Genomic DNA, 26,365 nt, shown 5'->3' with positions numbered 1-26,365 from the left:
TCCCTATAGGACTCTGGTCAGATAGATCCTATTCCCTATAGGACTCTGGTCAGAGGGAATCTATTCCCTATGGGACTCTGGTCAGATAGATCCTATTCCCTATAGGACTCTGGTCAGATAGATCCTATTCCCTATAGGCCTCTGGTCAGAGGGAATCTATTCCCTATAGGACTCTGGTCAGAGGGATCCTATTCCCTATAGGACTCTGGTCAGAGGTAGTGTACTTCATAGGCAGGGTTGGGTAGGGGGGCCATTTGATGAATTGTTCAGCAGTCTTATGGCTTGGGGGAAGGAGCTGTTAAGGAGCCCTTTGTTCGTCCCAAAATGTGTTGCATGTCAGCAATCAAGTTTTCATGACTTTTTCAATGGTGGACATGGTCATAATGGTGATAATGGTGACCATGGTGATAATGGTGACATAGTGATAATGGTGACATAGCGATAATGGTGGACATGGTCACAATGGTGATAACGGTGACCGTGGTGATAATGGTATCCATGGCGATAATGGTGACCATGGTGATACTGGTGACCATCGTGATAATGGTGGACATGGTCATAATGGTGATAATGGTGACCATGGCAATAATGGTGACCATGGTGACCATGGTGATAATGGTGACATAGTGATAATGGTGACCATGGTGATAATGGTGACTATGGTGATTATGGTGATACTTTTAGAAGTTGGGAACACAATGTAACGTAACAGGCTTAATAATTCACAATAGAATCCTGCTATTAAATATCCTGCATATTAGATTTGAATCTTAGCCTACCTCTTTTACTTCTGCCCAGAGGCAGACCTAGTAAATACAAGTAAATACAGAAGTGTTTCTGCCATGAAGACAGAACAATGAGGCAGCAACAAGGACAGACAGAAACTAATTCAAGCCAGGGCAACAGAGTGTTTTCAACATTTTATTTGTAAAAGTTATCAAACTATGGTATGTTGATAGTACAGACTGGGAAATGATGCACATTCACATTTGATAACAAAAAAATAGTCGGGTCAAATTTACACAAAGTTCAAATGTCTAATAAATTTTACTTTGGTAAAAAGATCATTTTTGCCTTTCAAACCAAAGACACCAGTTAGACTGGTACCTGGATAACGACCATTTTTCAAATACTTCACAATCTGTATGTGCCACAAGATCATCTCAGACTAGAGGCTACTGATGTCTAGTAAGCACCTCTAGTTGATCTGGTAGCAGTGGAGCTGGGACCAGGCACTGAACCCCCCCTCCTGAAGGGATACTTCTCTCTCTCTCTCTCTCTCTCTCTCTCTCTCTCTCTCTCTCTCTCTCTCTCTCTCTCTCTCTCTCTCTCTCTCTCTCCATCTCTCTCAGTTCCTTGTTGCATGGAATAGACCCCAGCGTTGGTCCCCAGTGTTGCAGCGTTTTAGTTTGTCTCTCCAGCCGTTCACTATGGCCAGGTAGTCTTCCTCTGAGAACTCCTAGGAAAGACCCAAGATACAGGATAACATGGGTTTAACAGTCCAACGAAGTATCAAAATCAAATCAAATTGTATTTGTCACCTGCGCCGAATACAACAGGTGTAGTAGACCTGGGAGAAGACCAACTACCAATTGGATATCACGAAATTGGGGAGAGAAAAGGGGTAAAAAGTCAACAATAGCGAGGCAATATACAGGGGGTACCGGTACAGAGTCAATGTGGAGGCTATATACAGGGGGTACCGGTACTGAGTCAATGTGGAGGCTATATACAGGGGGTACCGGTACAGAGTCAATATGGAGGCTATATACAGGGGGTACCGGTACAGAGTCAATGTGGAGGCTATATACAGGGGGTACCAGTACAGAGTCAATGTGGAGGCTATATACAGGGGGTACCAGTACAGAGTCAATGTGGAGGCTATATACAGGGAGTACCGGTACAGAGTCAATGTGGAGGCTATATACAGGGGGTACCGGTACAGAGTCAATGTGGAGGCTATATACAGGGGGTACCAGTACAGAGTCAATGTGGTGGCTATATACAGGGTGTTACGGTACAGAGTCAATGTGGAGGCTATATACAGGGGGTACCGGTACAGAGTCAATGTGGAGGCTATATACAGGGGGTACCAGTACAGAGTCAATGTGGTGGCTATATACAGGGTGTTACGGTACAGAGTCAATGTGGAGGCTATATACAGGGGGTACCGGTACAGAGTCAATGTGGAGGCTATATACAGGGGGTACCGGTACAGAGTCAATGTGGAGGCTATATACAGGGGGTACCGGTACAGAGTCAATGTGGAGACTTTATACAGGGGGTACCGGTACAGAGGGGGTACTAGAGAGGCAGAGGCAGTAGGGATTTTCACACCTACAGTAGCCGGGCTATTAAACTTCCATTTTGTAAATAAATGGAGGTATGAAGAGTCTATTGTCCTGCTAATAGTCCATCATGGAAACATTGTCTGCAGAGTTCATGACCTGCTACACCTGTGGAAAAACACGTTTTCAAAATGCCTCCAGCTGTCATCATTAACATCATCATTACATCGTCACCACTGTAAATAAAACAGCATCTAAAGTGGTACAAATATATGTGTACTACTCAATGCCATCGGAATAGTCCCAGAACATATTCCAGTCTGTGCTATCAAAACAGTCCTGTAGCTTAGCATCTGCGTTATCTGACCACTTCCGTCTTGATCGAGTCTACTGGTACTTGCTTGTAAGCAGGAATCAGGAGGATAGAGTTATGGTCAGTTTTGCCAAATGGAGGGTTGAGGGAGAGCTTTGTACGCATCTCTGTGTGTGGAGTAAAGGAGGTCCAGAGTTTTTTTCCCCCTCTGGTTGCACATGTGACATGCTGGTAGAAAAAACGGATTTAAGTTTCCCTGCATTAAAGTCCCCGGCCACTAGGAGCGCTGCCTCTGGATGAGCATGTTCCTGTTTGCTTATGTCCCCATACAGCTTGTTGATTGCGGTCTTAGTGCCAGCATCGGCTTGTGGTGGGAAATAGACAACTACGAAAAATATAGATGAAAACTCTGTTGGTAAATAGTGTGGTCTACAGCTTATCATGAGACACTCTACCTCAGGTGTGCGAAACCTCAAGACTTCCTTAATATTTGATTTTGTGCACCAGCTGTTATTGACAAATAGACACAGACCACCACACTTTGTCTTACCAGACGTAGCTATTCTGTCTAGATGATGCACGGAAGCCATCCAGCTTTATATTATCCATGTCCTCGTTCAGCCACGACTAGGTGAAACACAAGATATTACTGTTTTGAATGTCCCGTTGGTAGGATAGTCATGATCGGAGCTCATCCCGTTTCTTATCCAATGATTGCACGTTGGCTAATAGTACGGAAGGTAGAGGCGGGTTACTCACTCGCCGTCGGATTCTTACAAGGTACCCTGACCTACGACCCCGATATCTCTGTCTCTTCTTCATGAGAATTAACGGGGGATTTGTTCCTTGTCCGGTATCTGAAGTGAATCCTTTGCGTCCGACGCGTAAACGAAATCCTATACTATTACAACGGTTTGTGTGAGTGAGTAAGAGAGGGAGGGAGGTAGGGAGGGAGGGAGAATGAAAGAGAGTACACGATTTACCATAATGAACTCGTCTTTCATGACTGCTGCTCTCTCCAGCTCTGTCTGGATCACCTGCGTGAACTGAGCTGTCCTGTCCTCAGCACGTACGTTAGAGAAACCTGCCTGCTGGAGGAACTGCAGACAGACAGTACATGGAGTTACATAGGATAATTCTAAGATATTATAACGTATGTGGTAAAAGTCAGGTCAGGGTGATATTATCAGGGTATTATCAGGTTTATGATTGGGCCCTACCTTGCCGTATTCTGGTGGGGTGTAGAGAATGTAACCTCTCTGTTTGACGTACTCCTGGAACTGAGGAGTCCAGGGCTTCTCTCCACAGCAGTAGTCAGTGATCAGAACCTGGCCAGTGGGCTTCAACCACGACTGAAGATGAAGATACACAGCGTTTTGGATTGGTAAAAACAGACAGCAAAATATAATACAGTCTGGAATTGATGTTAAGGTGTGTGTGGTTGTGCGGTTGTGTGTGTGTGTGTGTGTGTACACACACACACTCACATGGAAGCGTTTTAACAGTGCCAGTTTGTCGTCGATGTGCAGGATGGTGTCTCGACTGTAGACCACATCAAACGACCCTTCTGGGAACTCTCTCTTAGTGGCGTCGGCCACCTCGAAATGGACCTGCAGGAATAGGCAGGCAGAACCTGTTATTAAAACAACTTGAACTAAGACTGCTAATGCATTTCAATATATTTCAATTAACTTGACCATAGAAAAAGACATGTAGAACGTAACATTTTCACGACAACAGAAATGTTGTCAGAAACTCTAACCAAGTATGTTTCTCATTGTTGACCCAGTAACTCTATAACCTAGTATGTTTCTCATTGTTGACCCAGTAACTCTATAACCTGGTATGTTTCTCATTGTTGACCCAGTAACTCTATAACCTAGTATGTTTCTCATTGTTGACCCAGTAACTCTATAACCTAGTATGTTTCTCATTGTAGACATAGTAACTCTATAACCTAGTATGTTTCTCATTTTACCTTAGGTTCGAGTTCCAGATGAGAGCAACAACATGACCTCATTCATCTGACGACCAATCAGACTCACCGATGGAAGCTTCTCCTCCATGGCCCTCTCCATGGCGATATCCACCATGTTGGCTGACAGGTCCAGGCCCAGCACCTCCACGCCGAAGGCCTGCAGAACATCATCGTCATCATCATAATCATCATTGGAATATATGACCTATCCCGATCCTATTGTTTCTAATGTGAATGTGTTTATAGTGGACTGGACCATTTCTCCTATATACTAACAGTCACTGGGGGCTGACCTTTGCCATGTAGAAGTTTCCACCACCAATGCCACACCCCACATCCAGCACCTTCATCCCAGGCTTCAAGTTCAGCAGGTCAACAAACTCCTTTTTTAACCACAAAGATTTTAAAAAACAAAACAGAAAGTGTCAAGTCCATCCCAATAATAACTACACACACGTTTGGTATTTGGATATAGAGAAGGCTAAAAGAGCACAGTACCGTGACAGTCTGTGTAAACCCAGTCTAAACAGTAACTATGTTTCAGCAGTCTGTGTAAACCCAGTCTAAACAGTAACTATGTTTCAGCAGTCTGTGTAAACCCAGTCTAAACAGTAACTATGTTTCAGCAGTCTGTGTAAACCCATTCTAAACAGTAACTATGTTTCAGCAGTCTGTGTAAACCCAGTCTAAACAGTAACTATGTTTCAGCAGTCTGTGTAAACCCAGTCTAAACAGTAACTATGTTTCAGCAGTCTGTGTAAACCCAGTCTAAACAGTAACTATGTTTCAGCAGTCTGTGTAAACCCAGTCTAAACAGTAACTATGTTTCAGCAGTCTGTGTAAACCCAGTCTAAACAGTAACTATGTTTCAGCAGTCTGTGTAAACCCAGTCTAAACAGTAACTATGTTTCAGCAGTCTGTGTAAACCCAGTCTAAACAGTAACTATGTTTCAGCAGTCTGTGTAAACCCAGTCTAAACAGTAACTACACAACCTCTCCAGTGTGTTGTCTTTTCATGGTTCAGTGATTTTTATTCAACTTAGTCGTGGTTCACATATCCGTCTGTCCATAGGAAAAACACAAACCTTTCTACTCTGGGTCTTGATGTCCCAAACCTATGTTGGCTATGTGTGTGTGTGCATGCGTGAGTGTGTGTATGCCCGTGTGAGTGTGTGCAGGACTCCCTACCTTGGTAGTGCTGTGTCCCCCAGTGCTGACATATCCTGCCCCAAACATCTTCTCGTATCGCAGGATGCCTTTGCGTGTGTACTGCTGGTTGTCCAGGAACTGCTGGAAGGTTCTGAAGCCTTCTTGACAGGCGGTGTCCCGACCCACCTTCTCCAACAGCCAACACACCTGGTTCTGGTTGTTCTTCATCTGAAGAGGGGAAGATATGAGGAGAGTAATATCGCACGCACGCACGCACGCACGCACGCACGCACGCACGCACGCACACACACACACACACACACACACACACACACACACACACACACACACACACACACACACACACACACACACACACACACACACACACACACAGAGAGAGAGAGAGACAGCAGGCTACAGCAAACAGCCTGACATTACATTAGTTGAGACACAACACAATCAGTAGCAATAGAGCAACCTACCTTGATGTATGTCTGCACGATTTTATTGAGCACGATGTCAAAGCCAAACACCTGCTTCTCCACCCCCTCTGACTCCTCCCGCAGTGTTGTTGTCATCAAGTGACTGTAGTGGGCCGATGATCTGTAGTGGGTGGGGTTAAAGGTCCTCTTATAGTCACCTGGAGAGAGAGACAGAGAGAGAGACAGAGAGACAGAGAGAGAGAGACAAACAGACAGAGAGAGAGAGAGAGACAGAGAGAGAGAGAGAGAGAGAGAGAGAGAGAGAGAGAGAGAGAGAGAGAGAGAGAGAGAGAGAGAGAGAGAGAGAGAGAGAGAGAGAGAGAGAGAGAGAGAGAGAGAGAGAGAGAGAGAGAGAGAGAGAGAGAGATAAAGGAGATGGACCCACTGGTTGCCCTCCAGAGAGCTGGTTGTCCCATCCACCAAACTACCAGCTGTGAAGGGTGTATGCTTATTTGGTATAGAGCAGACATAACCCACTTTATTAAATAAGTCAAAACTGGAACATTTTACATCTGGCTAGAAATTAATGAGGAAATTATGTCAACAGAGAAACATGTTCTCATGTGTGCTACCTATATCCCCCTAATAGATTCCCCATACTTTAATGAAGACAGCTTCTCCATCCTAGAGGGGGAGATCAACAATTTCCAGGCCCACGATCATGTAGTAGGTCTGTGGAAACCTAAATGCCAAAACCTGACAGCCTCAGCACACAGGGGGACAAAAACCTGCCTGGAGGTGACAGAATTCCCTCCCCCATATTCCCCTCCAGACACAACTACAACAACATAACCAATAAAAACGGGTCACAACTCCTGCAGCTCTGTTAGACGCTGGGTGTGTATATAGCCAATGGTAGGTGTCGAGGGGACTCCTATGGTATTCCTGTACAAAATGTTTCACTGTAATAGTGAAGGTGTAAACTTGACAGTAGAAAACCTAAACACTATATCTGACCTCTCAGCTTTCCCATCAAATCTAAAAATGTCAAGCAGACAACCGAAAGAAAATGAACAACAATGACAAATGGTTTGATGAAGAATGCAACAACCTAAGAAAGACATTGAGAAACCTGAACAACCAAAAACATAGAGACCCGGAAAGTCTTCACTATGGTGAATCACTAAAACAAAATAAACTAAAACAATACAGAAATACACTACGGAGAAAGAAGGAACAGCACATCAGAAATCAGCTCAATATAATTGAAGAATCCATAGACTCTAACCACTTCTGGGAAAATTGGAAAACACCAAACAAACAACAACACGAAGAGTTATCTATCCAAAATGGAGATGTGTGGGTAAACCACTTCTCCAATCATTTAGTCTCTATAACAAAGAGCAAACAACAAACAATAAACACATATACATGATCAAATACAAAATCTTAGAATGAACTATTAAAGTCTACCAGAACCCACTGGATTCTCTAATTACCTTGAATGAACTACAGGACAATATACAAACCCAACAACCCAAAAAGGCCTGTGGTGTTGATGGTATCCTCAATGAAATGATCAAATATACAGACCACAAATTCCAATTGGCTATACTAAAACTCTTTAGCATCATCCTCAGCTCTGGCATATTTCCCAATACTTGGAACCAAGGACTGATCAGCCCAATGATCAGTCCTTGGGCAAATTTGACCCCAAAAACTACAGTGGGATATGTGTCAACACCAACTTTGGTAAAGTCCTCTGCAAAGACTTCTCATGCTTTATTGATTTAAAAAAATCTTTAGACTCAATTTGGCATGAGGGTCTGGTCTACAAATTGATGGAAAGTGGTGTTGGGGAAAAACATACGACATTATAAAATCCATGTACAAAAACAACAAGTGTGCGGTTAAAATTGGCAAAAAAACACATTTCTTTCCACAGGGCTGTGGGGTGAGACAGGGATGCAGCTTAAGCCCCACCCTCTTCACCATATATGTCAACAAAATTGGCGAGGGCACTAGAACAGTCTGCAGCACCCGGCCTCACCCTACTAGAATCTGAAGTGAAATGTCTACTGTTTGCTGATGATCTGGTGCTTCTGTCCCCAACCAAGTAGGGCCTAGATATTCTCCACAGATTCTGACAGACCTGGGCCCTGACAGTAAATCTCAGTAAGACAAAAAATAATGGTGTTCCAAATAAGGTCCACTTGCCAGGACCACAAATACAAATCAAATCAAATCAAATTTTATTTGTCACATACACATGGTTAGCAGATGTTAATGCGAGTGTAGCGAAATGCTTGTACAAATTCCATCTAGACACCGTTGCCCCAGAGCACACAAAAAACGATACATACATTGGCCTAAACATCAGCGCCACAGGTAACTTCCACAAAGATGTGAACGATCTGAGAGAAGAAGAAGAGCCTTCTGTGCCATCAAAAGGGACATAAAATTCAACATACCAATTAGGATCTGTCTAAATATACTCGAATCAGTTATAGGACCCATTGCATCAGTTACAGAACCCAGTTTTAGAACCCATTGCCCTTCATGGCCTGGGGTCCGCTCACCAACAAGAATTCACAAAATGGGACAAACACCAAATTGAGACTCTGCATTCAGAATTCTGCAAAAATATCCAATGTGTACAACATAAAACACCAAATAATGTACGCAGAGCAGAATTAGGCCGATACCCACTAATGATCAAAATCCAGAAAAGAGATGTTAAATTCTACAACCACCTAAGAGGAAGCGATTCCCAAACCTTCCATAATAAAGCCAAAACCTACAGAAAGATGAACCTGGAGGAGAGCCCCCTAAGCAAGCTCGTCCTGGGGCTCTGTTCACAAACACAATCAGACCCCACAGAGTCCCAAGACAGCAACACGATTCATTAGAAAACAAAAATAAAATTACTTAACGCATTGGAAAGAACAAACTAGAGTGATATTTGGCCCTAAACAGAGAGTACACAGTGGCAGAATACCTGACCACTCTGACTGACCCTAAACTGAGAGTACACAGTGGCAGAATACCTGACCACTGTGACTAGCCCAAAATGAAGGAAGTCTTTGACTATGTATAGACTCAGTGAGCATAGCCTTGTAGTTAAGAAAGGTGGCCGTTGTCAGACCTGGCTCTCAAGAGAAGACAGGCTATGTGCAAACTTCCCACATAACCTCATGCCAAACGTATGACCGTATTAGAGACACATATTTCCCTCAGATTACACAGACCTACAAATACTTCGAAAAACAAATCCAATTTTGATAAACTCCCATATCTATTGAGTGAAATAACCTGTGGTAGAAAAGTAACCAATTGTCAATCTTGAGTAAAAGTAAAGGTACCTTAATAGAAAGTTACTCAAGTAAAAGTGGAAGTCACCCAGTAAAATCCTACTTGAGTAAATATCTAAAAGTATTTGGTTTTAAATATACTTAATTATCAAAAGTAAAGTATAAATAAATAAAAATTCCTTATACTAAGCAAGGCAGACGGCACCATTTTCTTGCTATTAAAGGGGCTCCAACACTCAGACATTATCAACACAACATGCATTTGTGTTTAGTGAGTCCGCCAGCCCAGAGGCAGTAGGGATGATTACATGTTCTCTGTTTAGTGAGTCCTCCAGGCCAGAGGCAGTAGGGATGACTACTTGTTCTCTGTTTAGTGAGTCCTCCAGGCCAGAGGCAGTAGGGATGACTACTTGTTCTCTGTTTAGTGTGTCCTCCAGGCCAGAGGCAGTAGGGATGACTACTTATTCTCTGTTTAGTGAGTCCTCCAGGCCGGAGGCAGTAGGGATGACTACTTGTTCTCTGTTTAGTGAGTCCACCAGGCCAGAGGCAGTAGGGATGACTACTTGTTCTCTGTTTAGTGAGTCCTCCAGGCCAGAGGCAGTAGGGATGACTACTTGTTCTCTGTTTAGTGTGTCCTCCAGGCCAGAGGCAGTAGGGATGACTACTTGTTCTCTGTTTAGTGAGTCCTCCAGGCCGGAGGCAGTAGGGATGACTACTTGTTCTCTGTTTAGTGAGTCCACCAGGCCAGAGGCAGTAGGGATGACTGCTTGTTCTCTGTTTAGTGAGTCCTCCAGGCCAGAGGCAGTAGGGATGACTACTTGTTCTCTGTTTAGTGAGTCCACCAGCCCAGAGGCAGTAGGGATGACTACTTGTTCTCTGTTTAGTGTGTCCTCCAGGCCAGAGGCAGTAGGGATGACTACTTGTTCTCTGTTTAGTGAGTCCACCAGCCCAGAGGCAGTAGGGATGACTACTTGTTCTCTGTTTAGTGAGTCCACCAGCCCAGAGGCAGTAGGGATGACTACTTGTTCTCTGTTTAGTCAGTCCACCAGCCCAGAGGCAGTAGGGATGACTACTTGTTCTCTGTTTAGTGAGTCCTCCAGGCCAGAGGCAGTAGGGATGACTACTTGTTCTCTGTTTAGTGAGTCCACCAGCCCAGAGGCAGTAGGGGTGACTACTTTTTCTCTGTTTAGTGAGTCCACCAGCCCAGAGGCAGTAGGGATGACTACTTGTTCTCTGTTTAGTGAGTCCTCCAGGCCAGAGGCAGTAGGGATGACTACTTGTTCTCTGTTTAGTGTGTCCTCCAGGCCAGAGGCAGTAGGGATGACTACTTGTTCTCTGTTTAGTGAGTCCACCAGCCCAGAGGCAGTAGGGATGACTACTTGTTCTCTGTTTAGTGAGTCCTCCAGGCCAGAGGCAGTAGGGATGACTACTTGTTCTCTGTTTAGTGTGTCCTCCAGGCCAGAGGCAGTAGGGATGACTACTTGTTCTCTGTTTAGTGAGTCCTCCAGGCCAGAGGCAGTAGGGATGACTACTTGTTCTCTGTTTAGTGAGTCCACCAGGCCAGAGGCAGTAGGGATGACTGCTTGTTCTCTGTTTAGTGAGTCCTCCAGGCCAGAGGCAGTAGGGATGACTACTTGTTCTCTGTTTAGTGAGTCCTCCAGGCCAGAGGCAGTAGGGGTGACTACTTGTTCTCTGTTTAGTGTGTCCTCCAGGCCAGAGGCAGTAGGGATGACTACTTGTTCTCTGTTTAGTGAGTCCTCCAGGCCAGAGGCAGTAGGGATGACTACTTGTTCTCTGTTTAGTGAGTCCACCAGCCCAGAGGCAGTAGGGATGACTACTTGTTCTCTGTTTAGTGAGTCCTCCAGGCCAGAGGCAGTAGGGATGACTACTTGTTCTCTGTTTAGTGTGTCCTCCAGGCCAGAGGCAGTAGGGATGACTACTTGTTCTCTGTTTAGTGAGTCCACCAGGCCAGAGGCAGTAGGGATGACTACTTATTCTCTGTTTAGTGAGTCCACCAGGCCAGAGGCAGTAGGGATGACTACTTGTTCTCTGTTTAGTGTGTCCTCCAGGCCAGAGGCAGTAGGGATGACTACTTGTTCTCTGTTTAGTTAGTCCTCCAGGCCAGAGGCAGTAGGGATGACTACTTGTTCTCTGTTTAGTGAGTCCTCCAGGCCAGAGGCAGTAGGGATGACTACTTGTTCTCTGTTTAGTGAGTCCTCCAGGCCAGAGGCAGTAGAGATGACTACTTGTTCTCTGTTTAGTGAGTCCACCAGGCCAGAGGCAGTAGGGATGACTACTTGTTCTCTGTTTAGTGAGTCCACCAGGCCAGAGGCAGTAGGGATGACTAATTGTTCTCTGTTTAGTGTGTCCTCCAGGCCAGAGGCAGTGGGATGACTACTTGTTCTCTGTTTAGTGAGTCCACCAGGAAGAGGCAGTAGGGATGACTACTTGTTCTCTGTTTAGTGAGTCCTCCAGGCCAGAAGCAGTAGGGATGACTACTTGTTCTCTGTTTAGTGAGTCCTCCAGGCCAGAGGCAGTAGGGATGACTACTTGTTCTCTGTTTAGTGAGTCCTCCAGGCCAGAGGCAGTAGGGATGACTACTTGTTCTCTGTTTAGTGTGTCCTCCAGGCCAGAGGCAGTAGGGATGACTACTTGTTCTCTGTTTAGTGAGTCCACCAGGCCAGAGGCAGTAGGGATGACTACTTATTCTCTGTTTAGTGAGTCCACCAGGCCAGAGGCAGTAGGGATGACTACTTGTTCTCTGTTTAGTGTGTCCTCCAGGCCAGAGGCAGTAGGGATGACTACTTGTTCTCTGTTTAGTGTGTCCTCCAGGCCAGAGGCAGTAGGGATGACTACTTGTTCTCTGTTTAGTGAGTCCACCAGGCCAGAGGCAGTAGGGATGACTACTTGTTCTCTGTTTAGTGTGTCCACCAGGCCAGAGGCAGTAGGGGTGACTACTTGTTCTCTGTTTAGTGAGTCCACCAGGAAGAGGCAGTAGGGATGACTACTTGTTCTCTGTTTAGTGAGTCCTCCAGGCCAGAAGCAGTAGGGATGACTACTTGTTCTCTGTTTAGTGAGTCCTCCAGGCCAGAGGCAGTAGGGATGACTACTTGTTCTCTGTTTAGTGAGTCCTCCAGGCCAGAGGCAGTAGGGATGACTACTTGTTCTCTGTTTAGTGTGTCCTCCAGGCCAGAGGCAGTAGGGATGACTACTTGTTCTCTGTTTAGTGAGTCCACCAGGCCAGAGGCAGTAGGGATGACTACTTATTCTCTGTTTAGTGAGTCCACCAGGCCAGAGGCAGTAGGGATGACTACTTGTTCTCTGTTTAGTGTGTCCTCCAGGCCAGAGGCAGTAGGGATGACTACTTGTTCTCTGTTTAGTGTGTCCTCCAGGCCAGAGGCAGTAGGGATGACTACTTGTTCTCTGTTTAGTGAGTCCACCAGGCCAGAGGCAGTAGGGATGACTACTTGTTCTCTGTTTAGTGTGTCCACCAGGCCAGAGGCAGTAGGGGTGACTACTTGTTCTCTGTTTAGTGAGTCCTCCAGGCCAGAGGCAGTAGGGATGACTACTTGTTCTCTGTTTAGTGAGTCCACCAGGCCAGAGGCAGTAGGGATGACTACTTGTTCTCTGTTTAGTGTGTCCTCCAGGCCAGAGGCAGTAGGGATGACTACTTGTTCTCTGTTTAGTGTGTCCTCCAGGCCAGAGGCAGTAGGGATGACTACTTGTTCTCTGTTTAGTGTGTCCTCCAGGCCAGAGGCAGTAGGGATGACTACTTGTTCTCTGTTTAGTGAGTCCACCAGCCCAGAGGCAGTAGGGATGACTACTTGTTCTCTGTTTAGTGAGTCCTCCAGGCCAGAGGCAGTAGGGATGACTACTTGTTCTCTGTTTAGTGTGTCCTCCAGGCCAGAGGCAGTAGGGATGACTACTTGTTCTCTGTTTAGTGAGTCCTCCAGGCCAGAGGCAGTAGGGATGACTACTTGTTCTCTGTTTAGTGAGTCCACCAGGCCAGAGGCAGTAGGGATGACTGCTTGTTCTCTGTTTAGTGAGTCCTCCAGGCCAGAGGCAGTAGGGATGACTACTTGTTCTCTGTTTAGTGAGTCCTCCAGGCCAGAGGCAGTAGGGGTGACTACTTGTTCTCTGTTTAGTGTGTCCTCCAGGCCAGAGGCAGTAGGGATGACTACTTGTTCTCTGTTTAGTGAGTCCTCCAGGCCAGAGGCAGTAGGGATGACTACTTGTTCTCTGTTTAGTGAGTCCACCAGCCCAGAGGCAGTAGGGATGACTACTTGTTCTCTGTTTAGTGAGTCCTCCAGGCCAGAGGCAGTAGGGATGACTACTTGTTCTCTGTTTAGTGTGTCCTCCAGGCCAGAGGCAGTAGGGATGACTACTTGTTCTCTGTTTAGTGAGTCCACCAGGCCAGAGGCAGTAGGGATGACTACTTATTCTCTGTTTAGTGAGTCCACCAGGCCAGAGGCAGTAGGGATGACTACTTGTTCTCTGTTTAGTGTGTCCTCCAGGCCAGAGGCAGTAGGGATGACTACTTGTTCTCTGTTTAGTTAGTCCTCCAGGCCAGAGGCAGTAGGGATGACTACTTGTTCTCTGTTTAGTGAGTCCTCCAGGCCAGAGGCAGTAGGGATGACTACTTGTTCTCTGTTTAGTGAGTCCTCCAGGCCAGAGGCAGTAGAGATGACTACTTGTTCTCTGTTTAGTGAGTCCACCAGGCCAGAGGCAGTAGGGATGACTACTTGTTCTCTGTTTAGTGAGTCCACCAGGCCAGAGGCAGTAGGGATGACTAATTGTTCTCTGTTTAGTGTGTCCTCCAGGCCAGAGGCAGTGGGATGACTACTTGTTCTCTGTTTAGTGAGTCCACCAGGAAGAGGCAGTAGGGATGACTACTTGTTCTCTGTTTAGTGAGTCCTCCAGGCCAGAAGCAGTAGGGATGACTACTTGTTCTCTGTTTAGTGAGTCCTCCAGGCCAGAGGCAGTAGGGATGACTACTTGTTCTCTGTTTAGTGAGTCCTCCAGGCCAGAGGCAGTAGGGATGACTACTTGTTCTCTGTTTAGTGTGTCCTCCAGGCCAGAGGCAGTAGGGATGACTACTTGTTCTCTGTTTAGTGAGTCCACCAGGCCAGAGGCAGTAGGGATGACTACTTATTCTCTGTTTAGTGAGTCCACCAGGCCAGAGGCAGTAGGGATGACTACTTGTTCTCTGTTTAGTGTGTCCTCCAGGCCAGAGGCAGTAGGGATGACTACTTGTTCTCTGTTTAGTGTGTCCTCCAGGCCAGAGGCAGTAGGGATGACTACTTGTTCTCTGTTTAGTGAGTCCACCAGGCCAGAGGCAGTAGGGGTGACTACTTGTTCTCTGTTTAGTGAGTCCTCCAGGCCAGAGGCAGTAGGGATGACTACTTGTTCTCTGTTTAGTGAGTCCACCAGGCCAGAGGCAGTAGGGATGACTACTTGTTCTCTGTTTAGTGTGTCCTCCAGGCCAGAGGCAGTAGGGATGACTACTTGTTCTCTGTTTAGTGTGTCCTCCAGGCCAGAGGCAGTAGGGATGACTACTTGTTCTCTGTTTAGTGAGTCCACCAGCCCAGAGGCAGTAGGGATGACTGCTTGTTCTCTGTTTAGTGTGTCCTCCAGGCCAGAGGCAGTAGGGATGACTACATGTTCTCTGTTTAGTGAGTCCTCCAGGCCAGAGGCAGTAGGGATGACTACTTGTTCTCTGTTTAGTGTGTCCTCCAGGCCAGAGGCAGTAGGGATGACTACTTGTTCTCTGTTTAGTGAGTCCACCAGGCCAGAGGCAGTAGGGATGACTACTTATTCTCTGTTTAGTGAGTCCACTAGGCCAGAGGCAGTAGGGATGACTACTTGTTCTCTGTTTAGTGTATCCTCCAGGCCAGAGGCAGTAGGGATGACTACTTGTTCTCTGTTTAGTGTGTCCTCCAGGCCAGAGGCAGTAGGGATGACTGCTTGTTCTCTGTTTAGTGAGTCCTCCAGGCCAGAGGCAGTAGGGATGACTACTTATTCTCTGTTTAGTGTGTCCCCCAGGCCAGAGGCAGTAGGGATGACTACTTGTTCTCTGTTTAGTGAGTCCTCCAGGCCAGAGGCAGTAGGGATGACTACTTATTCTCTGTTTAGTGTGTCCCCCAGGCCAGAGGCAGTAGGGATGACTACTTGTTCTCTGTTTAGCGTGTCCCCCAGGCCAGAGGCAGTAGGGATGACTACTTGTTCTCTGTTTAGTGAGTCCTCCAGGCCAGAGGCAGTAGGGATGACTACTTGTTCTCTGTTTAGTGAGTCCACCAGGCCAGAGGCAGTAGGGATGACTAATTGTTCTCTGTTTAGTGTGTCCTCCAGGCCAGAGGCAGTAGGGATGACTACTTGTTCTCTGTTTAGTGAGTCCACCAGGCCAGAGGCAGTAGGGATGACTACTTGTTCTCTGTTTAGTGAGTCCTCCAGGCCAGAGGCAGTAGGGATGACTACTTGTTCTCTGTTTAGTGAGTCCTCCAGGCCAGAGGCAGTAGGGATGACTACTTGTTCTCTGTTTAGTGAGTCCTCCAGGCCAGAGGCAGTAGGGATGACTACTTGTTCTCTGTTTAGTGTGTCCTCCAGGCCAGAGGCAGTAGGGATGACTACTTGTTCTCTGTTTAGTGAGTCCACCAGCCCAGAGGCAGTAGGGATGACTGCTTGTTCTCTGTTTAGTGTGTCCTCCAGGCCAGAGGCAGTAGGGATGACTACATGTTCTCTGTTTAGTGAGTCCTCCAGGCCAGAGGCAGTAGGGATGACTACTTGTTCTCTGTTTAGTGTGTCCTCCAGGCCAGAGGCAGTAGGGATGACTACTTGTTCTCTGTTTAGTGAGTCCACCAGGCCAGAGGCAGTAGGGATGACTACTTATTCTCTGTTTAGTGAGTCCACTAGGCCAGAGGCAGTAGGGATGACTACTTGTTCTCTGTTTAGTGTGTCCTCCAGGCCAGAGGCAGTAGGGATGACTACTTGTTCTCTGTTTAGTGTGTCCTCCAGGCCAGAGGCAGTAGGGATGACTGCTTGTTCTCTGTTTAGTGAGTCCTCCAGGCCAGAGGCAGTAGGGATGACTACTTATTCTCTGTTTAGTGTGTCCCCCCAGGCCAGAGGCAGTAGGGATGACTACTTGTTCTCTGTTTAGTGAGTCCTCCAGGCCAGAGGCAGTAGGGATGACTACTTATTCTCTGTTTAGTGTGTCCCCCAGGCCAGAGGCAGTAGGGATGACTACTTGTTCTCTGTTTAGCGTGTCCCCCAGGCCAGAGGCAGTAGGGATGACTACTTGTTCTCTGTTTAGTGAGTCCTCCAGGCCAGAGGCAGTAGGGATGACTACTTGTTCTCTGTTTAGTGAGACCACCAGGCCAGAGGCAGTAGGGATGACTAATTGTTCTCTGTTTAGTGTGTCCTCCAGGCCAGAGGCAGTAGGGATGACTACTTGTTCTCTGTTTAGTGAGTCCACCAGGCCAGAGGCAGTAGGGATGACTACTTGTTCTCTGTTTAGTGAGTCCTCCAGGCCAGAGGCAGTAGGGATGACTACTTGTTCTCTGTTTAGTGAGTCCTCCAGGCCAGAGGCAGTAGGGATGACTACTTGTTCTCTGTTTAGTGAGTCCTCCAGGCCAGAGGCAGTAGGGATGACTACTTGTTCTCTGTTTAGTGTGTCCTCCAGGCCAGAGGCAGTAGGGATGACTACTTGTTCTCTGTTTAGTGAGTCCACCAGGCCAGAGGCAGTAGGGATGACTACTTATTCTCTGTTTAGTGAGTCCACCAGGCCAGAGGCAGTAGGGATGACTACTTGTTCTCTGTTTAGTGTGTCCTCCAGGCCAGAGGCAGTAGGGATGACTACTTGTTCTCTGTTTAGTGTGTCCTCCAGGCCAGAGGCAGTAGGGATGACTACTTGTTCTCTGTTTAGTCAGTCCACCAGGCCAGAGGCAGTAGGGATGACTACTTGTTCTCTGTTTAGTGTGTCCACCAGGCCAGAGGCAGTAGGGATGACTACTTGTTCTCTGTTTAGTGAGTCCTCCAGGCCAGAGGCAGTAGGGATGACTGCTTGTTCACTGTTTAGTGAGTCCACCAGGCCAGAGGCAGTAGGGATGACTGCTTGTTCTCTGTTTAGTGAGTCCTCCAGGCCAGAGGCAGTAGGGATGACTACTTGTTCTCTGTTTAGTGAGTCCACCAGGCCAGAGGCAGTAGGGATGACTACTTGTTCTCTGTTTAGTGAGTCCTCCAGGCCAGTGGCAGTAGGGATGACTACTTGTTCTCTGTTTAGTGAGTCCTCCAGGCCAGAGGCAGTAGGGATGACTACTAGTTCTCTGTTTAGTGAGTCCACCAGGCCAGAGGCAGTAGGGATGACTGCTTGTTCTCTGTTTAGTGAGTCCTCCAGGCCAGAGGCAGTAGGGATGACTACTTGTTCTCTGTTTAGTGAGTCCACCAGGCCAGAGGCAGTAGGGATGACTACTTGTTCTCTGTTTAGTGAGTCCTCCAGGCCAGTGGCAGTAGGGATGACTACTTGTTCTCTGTTTAGTGAGTCCTCCAGGCCAGAGGCAGTAGGGATGACTACTTGTTCTCTGTTTAGTGTGTCCTCCAGGCCAGAGGCAGTAGGGATGACTACTTGTTCTCTGTTTAGTGAGTCCACCAGGCCAGAGGCAGTAGGGATGACTACTTGTTCTCTGTTTAGTGAGTCCTCCAGGCCAGTGGCAGTAGGGATGACTACTTGTTCTCTGTTTAGTGAGTCCCCCAGGCCAGAGGCAGTAGGGATGACTACTTGTTCTCTGTTTAGTGAGTCCTCCAGGCCAGAGGCAGTAGGGATGACTACTTGTTCTCTTGATAAGTGCTTGAATTGAACAATTTTCCTGCCCTGCTAAGCATTCAAAATGTAGCAAGTACTTTTGGTTGTTAAGGAAAATGTAAGTAAACAGTACAGATACCCCACCTATGTATGACAATACCTCCACCTCTACCTACTCTGTCTGCTCTGTAGACAATATACCCAGCTAACAGAACATCTGAGTCTACCTCTACCTACTCTGTCATTCTACCCAGCTAACAGAACATCTGAGTCTACCTCTACCCACTCTGTCTGCTCTGTAGACAATATACTTAGCTAACAGAACATCTTAGTCCACCTCTACCTACTCTGTCTGCTCTGTAGACAATATACCCAGCTAACAGAACATCTGAGTCTACCTCTACCTACTCTGTCTGCTCTGTAGACAATATACCCAGCTAACAGAACATCTGAGTCTACCTTTACCCACTGTCTGCTCTGTAGACAATATACCCAGCTAACAGAACATCTGAGTCTACCTTTACCCACTGTCTGCTCTGTAGACAATATACCCAGCTAACAGAACATCTGAGTCTACCTCTACCCACTGTCTGCTCTGTAGACAATATACCCAGCTAACAGAACATCTGAGTCTACCTCTACCCACTGTCTGCTCTGTAGACAATATACTTAGCTAACAGAACATCTTAGTCCACCTCTACCTACTCTGTCTGCTCTGTAGACAATATACCCAGCTAACAGAACATCTGAGTCTACCTCTACCCACTGTCTGCTCTGTAGACAATATACCCAGCTAACAGAACATCTGAGTCTACCTTTACCCACTGTCTGCTCTGTAGACAATATACCCAGCTAACAGAACATCTGAGTCTACCTCTACCCACTGTCTGCTCTGTAGACAATATACCCAGCTAACAGAACATCTGAGTCTACCTTTACCCACTGTCTGCTCTGTAGACAATATACCCAGCTAACAGAACATCTGGGTCTACCTTTACCCACTGTCTGCTCTGTAGACAATATACCCAGCTAACAGAACATCTGAGTCTACCTTTACCCACTGTCTGCTCACTACTTATATAGTCTGTTTGTAACGCCACTCACTACTTATATAGTCTGTTTGTAACTCCACTCACTACTTATATAGTCTGTTTGTAACTCCACTCACTACTTATATAGTCTGTTTGTAACTCCACTCACTACTTATATAGTCTGTTTGTAACTCCACTCACTACTTATATAGTATGTTTGTAACTCCACTCACTACTTATATAGTCTGTTTGTAACTCCACTCACTACTTATATAGTCTGTTTGTAACTCCACTCACTACTTATATAGTCTGTTTGTAACTCCACTCACTACTTATATAGTCTGTTCGTAATCATAAAAGTGACCATGTAAGAAACTACCACGATTACAATATGATTTTCGTTGCAATTTTCTATGAATGTGTGTGATGTGAATGACTGAGTGCACACGCTCTCTAGTACGCTTAATTTCACGGCAGATAGTCTGACCTGAGTTTATGTAACTCATGAAGGTGAAAGTGGACTGAATAGGGATCTGTTTAGTAAGGTATTAAATTATGAGAGGACGACAGGATGAGAGGAGTATCTGGGTAGATACACTGCTCAAAAAAATAAAGGGAACACTTAAACAACACAATGTAACTCCAAGTCAATCACACTTCTGTGAAATCAAACTGTCCACTTAGGAAGCAACACTGATTGACAATAAATTTCACATGCTGTTGTGCAAATGGAATAGACAACAGGTGGAAATTATAGGCAATTAGCAAGACACCCCCAATAAATGAGTGGTTCTGCAGGTGGTAACCACAGACCACTTCTCAGTTCCTATGCTTCCTGGCTGATGTTTTGGTCACTTTTGAATGCTGGCGGTGCTTTCACTCTAGTGGTAGCATGAGACAGAGTCTACAACCCACACAAGTGGCTCAGGTTTTGCAGCTATTCCAGGATGGCACATCAATGCGAGCTGTGGCAAGAAGGTTTGCTGTGTCTGTCAGCGTAGTGTCCAGAGCATGGAGCCGGTACCAGGAGACAGGCCAGTACATCAGGAGACGTGGAGGAGGCCGTAGGAGGGCAACAACCCAGCAGCAGGACCGCTATTTGCCAGAGAACACCAAGATTGGCAAATTCGCCACTGGCGCCCTGTACTCTTCACAGATGAAAGCAGGTTCACATTGAGCACATGTGACAGACGTGGCAGAGTCTGGAGATGCTGTGGAGAACGTTCTGCTGCCTGCAACATCCTCCAGCATGACCGGTTTGGCGGTGGGTCAGTCATGGTGTGGGGTGGCATTTCTTTGGGGGGCCGCACAGCCCTCCATGTGCTCGCCAGAGGTAGCCTGACTGCCATTAGGTACCGAGATGAGATCCTCAGACGCCTTGTGAGACCATATGCTGGTTCGGTTGGCGCTGGGTTCCTACTAATGCAAGACAATGCTAGACCTCATGTGGCTGGAATGAGTCAGCAGTTCCTGCAAGAGGAAGGCATTGATGCTATGGACTGGCCCGCCCGTTCCCCAGACCTGAATCCAATTGAGCACATCTGGGACATCATGTCTCGCTCCATCCACCAACGCCACATTGCACCACAGACTGTCCAGGAGTTGGCGGATGCTTTAGCACAGGTCTGGGAGGAGAACCCTCAGGAGACCATCCGCCACCACATCAGGAGCATGCCCAGGTGTTGTAGGGAGGTCATACAGGCACGTGGAGGCCACACACTACTGAGCCTCATTTTGACTTGTTTTAAGGACATTACATCAAAGTTGGATCAGCCTGTAGTGTGGTTTTCCACTTTAATTTTGAGTGTGACTCCAAATCCAGATCTCCGTGGGTTGATAAATTTGATTTCTATTGATAATTTTTGTGTGATTTTGTTGTCAGCACAATCAACTATGTAAAGGAAAAAGTATTTAATAAGAATATTTCATTCATTCAGATCTAGGATGTGTTATTTTAGTGTTCCCTTTATTTTTTTTGAGCAGTGTATATTACCATGTTGCTTCCACCTATCAACCTCTCATCTCTACAGAAGGGTATAGGGATTCATTAGACAGTAACCTCTCAGCTCTACAGAAGGGTATAGGGATTCATTAGACAGTAACCTCTCAGCTCTACAGGAGGGTCTAGGGATTCATTAGACAGTAAGTAACCTCTCAGCTCTACAGGAGGGTCTAGGGATTCATCAGACAGTAACCTCTCAGCTCTACAGGAGGGTCTAGGGATTCATTAGACAGTAACCTCTCAGCTCTACAGGAAGGTCATTACTGTAAGACTCACAATAGAAATTCAGGTGATATTAAAGCTCGTACCTGATTGGTGGTTGCAGGACTCCCTAAAAAACAGGTATCCACCGAGGCGGAGCCATCCCAGCATCCTCTCTGTTAGTGACCTCAGCTCCTCGTCACTCAGATACATCAGTAGCCAGTTGGAGAAAATGATGTCAAAACTGATGGGGAGGTACACATCAGAATAACACCATAACTGATGGGGGGGTACACATCAGAATAACACCATAACTGATGGGGGTGGGGGTACACATCAGAATAACACCATAACTGACAGGGGGTACACATCAGAATAACACCATAACTGACACGGGGGGGTACACATCAGAATAACATCATAACTGACGGGGGGGGGTACACATCAGAATAACATCATAACCTATGGGGGGGGGGGTGTACATCAGAATAACACCATAACTGACGGGGGGGTACACATCAGAATAACATCATAACCTATGGGGTACACATCAGAATAACATCATAACCTATGGGGGTACACATCAGAATAACATCATAACCTATGGGGGGGGGGTACACATCAGAATAACATCATAACCTATGGGGGGGGTACACATCAGAATAACACCAAAACAATAACCTTAGCTTAATCAATCCAAAGTCACAATGTCAACAGACTTGTGTATTTTCTTATTTAACCTTTATTTAACTAGGCAAGTCAGTTCCTATTCTTATTTACAATGACGGCCAAACCCTGACGACGCTGGGCCAATTGTCCACCGCCCTATGGGACCCTATGGGATCCTGTGGGACTCTATGGGAGCCTATGGGACCCTATGGGACCCTATGGGACTCTATGGGACCCTATGGGACCCTATGGGACTCTATGGGACCCTATGGGACCCTATGTGACCCTATGGGACCCTATGGGACCCTATGGGACTCTATGGGACTCTATGGGACCCTATGGGACTCTATGGGACCCTATGGGACTCTATGGGACCCTATGGGACTCTATGGGACCCTATGTGACCCTATGGGACTCTATGGGACCCTATGTGACCCTATGGGACTCTATGGGACCCTATGGGACTCTATGGGACTCTATGGGACCCTATGGGACTCTATGGGACCCTATGGGACTCTATGGGACCCTATGGGACTCCGAATCACGGCCAGATGTGATACAGCCTGGATCCTCCCTAGGAGAGGGGGTGACCTTGATAATTTATTGTTAAAATGAGAGGCTGCCTGGATCTTTAATTTAAAGACCCTTGCGCCCTTCGGTCTCAACGTAGACTTTGATCTGAAGCCATTCTTGTGATTATTGTGACTTTGCCATTGTAATTGTGTGTAAACTTGTATAGTCAAATTAATCTATGATCGTATGCTATCCATTTGTTTGTATGCTGTTCTTTGTATGACATTTTAATATTTGATTATTAACCAATGATATTAGGCCACTCCTGGCCATGATTACAGACACCTGTGTCTTTTGACACTATATAAACGAGTCATCCCGTAGTGTTTGTGATTATACCCTGATGAAGACAGCTTGGCTGTCGAAACATTGTTATTACATTTTTGCATCTGAGCTCCAAGAGTGTGCGGCTTTCTTTTATTTTCAAGTTTCTACTCCGCCAGCCAGCACCTCGTCTTAATAGGTGTGCGTTTCTTTTTCTTCTAAACAGCCTGGATTCAAACCAGGTCGTATAGTGACACCTTTTGTACTGAGATGCAGTGCCTTAGACCGCTGCGTCACTCAGGAGCCAACAAAACACACAAAAATCCCAACAGAAAATTTAAACTGAGACGCAGACCTAGAGGTGCAAAGAGAGGAAAGTTTACCAGTAACTTGACAGAATGTTGGTATCTTTCGATAAATAAATGGAATCTTAGAAGATTAAATCTAATGTCCTTTTTGGGTGCTACAGATTATCACAGGTGTCTGTAATGATCTCAGGTCCTCTGTGTGGCCTTATCACATGGAAATATATAAAATGATTTTAAAATAATCAATAGTTTGGCAAAGCTGTAAAACATTATCTAAAATATATATACCATCAACTTAGCGAATACAATTTTTGTTTAATATGAGAGTTTCAGCATGAAATATCCTTGACATATTTTTTTCACACTCTTGTATTTATTTTACTATGTCACTATGTATATTTTACTATGTCACTATGTATATTTTACTATGTCACTATGTATATTTTACTATGTCACTATGTATATTTTACTATGTCACTATGTATATTTTACTATGTCACTATGTATATTTTACTATGCCACTATGTATATTTTACTATGTCACTATGTCACTATGTATATTTTACGATGTCACTATGTATATTTTACTATGTCACTATGTCACTATGTATATTTTACTATGTCACTATGTCACTATGTATATTTTACTATGTCACTATGTATATTTTACTATGTCACTATGTCACTATGTATATTTTACTATGTCACTATGTCACTATGTATATTTTACTATGTCATTATGTATATTTTACTATGTCACTATGTATATTTTACTATGTCACTATGTGTTTGTTGTCGATGTTTTGGGGGTCAAACTGGTGGCAGAAACAAGTCAACAGTAGGAAGAGTTGCAGAGTTCTTTCATTATCTTCTCTTGAACCATTTGGTCTATCCACTAGAAACGCATTGACAATATGGCCACAGATTAAATATATATTAATACATTTTTTCCAAATTGCCATAGATTTACCTGTTAATTACCAAAATTGCAGAAGATTTTGGTAACTGTGGTAAACTATGTACACCTCTTTTATAATACATTGTTATAATAGTATTATATCATACACATCCTATCAAACAGCAGACCTGTTTTTGGGGAAGTCCAGCTTGGTGACGTCTGCCTGGAGGAAGGAGGCGTTGTCATGGTGACCGTTGTCCTGTCTGTTCTTCTCCAAGAAGCTCTCCATGAAGTCGACCGCTGTCACGTGACTGGCCTGGGTCAACAGGTGGCTGGTGTACCTACTGGAAGAGACCAAACACACAAACAAAAAGGGTCAAACACCTCCACATCAGACAGCGAGGGTCAAACTGCCAACAAGAGTCAATGTCACCTGACCAGGAAAAACAGGTTCCCATCGTAGCCCAGGGCCAGGGAGTTTTACCTATCAGGTCACATGGTCAGTTAAACCTCATGGCTCTACAGAGATCATGACACAGTATATGCTTGACGTTATTAACGGTCTATCGGGTCAGTTGTTTTATAGATACAGTTGAATAGACCCACTGACCCGATGCCGGCGCCCAGCTCCAGGACCCTCCGGCCGGAAAGGTTGGGCAGCAGGGAGAGGATCTCAGGCAGTTCGTGCTGGGTCAGCTCCTGGGCATGAGAGTCCAACATCATTTCCTCAACTGTGGCCTGATGGCTGTGCTCCTTCCAGAACTCTGTCATCGTACTCCTCTTTACTCAGAGTGGAGAGAAGAACTAAAGCAAACTGCTGGACAAGTACACAATAACAATAACACCAACAACAACATACTGTATTTGTATATTTGTTTTATGTACCCAGTCTGTGTGTTATTTTGCTAGGAATTGCCATTCTATTCTATGCTATGTTATTCTATGCTATTCTATTCTGTCATTCTATGCTACATTTTTCTATTCAATGCTGTTCTATTATATTCAATGCTATAATATTATATGCTATGTTATTCTATTCTATTCCATGTCATTCTATGCTATGTTATTCTATGTTATTCTATGCTATTCTATGTTATGTTTTCCATGCTATGTTATTCTATGTTATGTTATTCTGTTCTATGCTAGTCTATGTTATTCTATGCTATGTGATTCTATTCTATGCATTCTATGCTATATTATTCTATGCTATGTCATTCTATTTTATGCTATACTTTGCTATTCTATTCTATGTTATTCTATTCTATGATATGTAATTATTTTCTATGCTATGTTATTCTATGATATGTTATTCTATTATATTCTATGCTATTCTTTGCTATTCTATTCTATGTTATTCTATTCTATGTTATTCTATGGTATGTTATTATATTCTATGATATGTAATTATTTTCTATGCTATGTTATTGTATTATATTATATGCTATGCTATTCTATGCTATGTTATTACATGCTATGTTATTATACTCTATACTATTCTATTATATTCTTTTATATTCTATTCTATTCTATTCTATTCCATGTGATTATATGTTATTCTATTCTATTCCATGTTATTATATGTTATTCTATTCTATTCTATTCTTTTATATTCTATTCTATTCTATTACATGTTATTATATGTTATTCTATTCTATTCTATTCTTTTATATTCTATTCTATTCTATTCTATTCCATGTTATTATATGTTATTCTATTCTATTATATTCTTTTATATTCTATTCTATTCCATGTTATTATATGTTATTATATTCTATTCTATTCTTTTATATTCTATTCTATTCCATGTTATTCTATTCTATTCTATTCTATTGTATTCTATTCTTTTATATTCTATTCTATTCTATTCCATGTTATTATATGTTATTCTATTCTATTCTATTCTTTTATATTCTATTCTATTCTATTCCATGTTATTCTATTCTATTCTATTCTTTTATATTCTATTCTATTCTATTCTATTCCATGTTATTATATGTTATTCTATTCTATTCTTTTACATTCTATTCTATTCTATTCTATTCCATGTTATTATATGTTATTATATTCTATTCTATTCTTTTATATTCTATTCTATTCTATTCCATGTTATTATATGTTATTCTATTCTATTCTATTCTTTTACATTCTATTATATTCTATT

At 44.6% G+C, this 26,365-nt stretch overlaps 1 protein-coding gene across 5 annotated transcripts in view; it reads right to left on the bottom strand.

Moving 5' to 3' along the window:
- Positions 1-908: 908 nt before the first annotated feature.
- Positions 909-26,365, bottom strand: part of LOC118372832 (uncharacterized) — a 27,952-nt gene continuing 2,495 nt past the window's right edge. For 2 of the 5 annotated variants that reach the window (XM_052487394.1, XM_052487392.1), the window contains exons 2-12: positions 24,815-24,989; positions 24,393-24,548; positions 21,600-21,736; positions 6,214-6,371; positions 5,768-5,956; positions 4,873-4,962; positions 4,647-4,736; positions 4,089-4,211; positions 3,822-3,953; positions 3,585-3,701; positions 909-1,459 (exon numbers count right to left, since the gene is read on the bottom strand). In XM_052487394.1, the coding sequence (XP_052343354.1) occupies positions 1,349-1,459; positions 3,585-3,701; positions 3,822-3,953; positions 4,089-4,211; positions 4,647-4,736; positions 4,873-4,962; positions 5,768-5,956; positions 6,214-6,371; positions 21,600-21,736; positions 24,393-24,548; positions 24,815-24,975 (1,464 nt within the window). In that variant the 5' untranslated portion in view covers positions 24,976-24,989 and the 3' untranslated portion in view covers positions 909-1,348. The remainder of the gene's footprint in view (positions 1,460-3,584; positions 3,702-3,821; positions 3,954-4,088; positions 4,212-4,646; positions 4,737-4,872; positions 4,963-5,767; positions 5,957-6,213; positions 6,372-21,599; positions 21,737-24,392; positions 24,549-24,814; positions 24,990-26,365) is intronic. The other 3 variants (XM_052487393.1, XM_052487395.1, XM_052487396.1) reach the window with 2 other exon arrangements.

This window comes from Oncorhynchus keta, chromosome 30, assembly GCF_023373465.1.
Source record: "Oncorhynchus keta strain PuntledgeMale-10-30-2019 chromosome 30, Oket_V2, whole genome shotgun sequence".
Lineage (NCBI taxonomy): Eukaryota > Metazoa > Chordata > Actinopteri > Salmoniformes > Salmonidae > Oncorhynchus > Oncorhynchus keta.
Note: the sequence above shows the minus strand (reverse complement) of the source record. Positions and strands in the feature narration are given on the sequence as shown.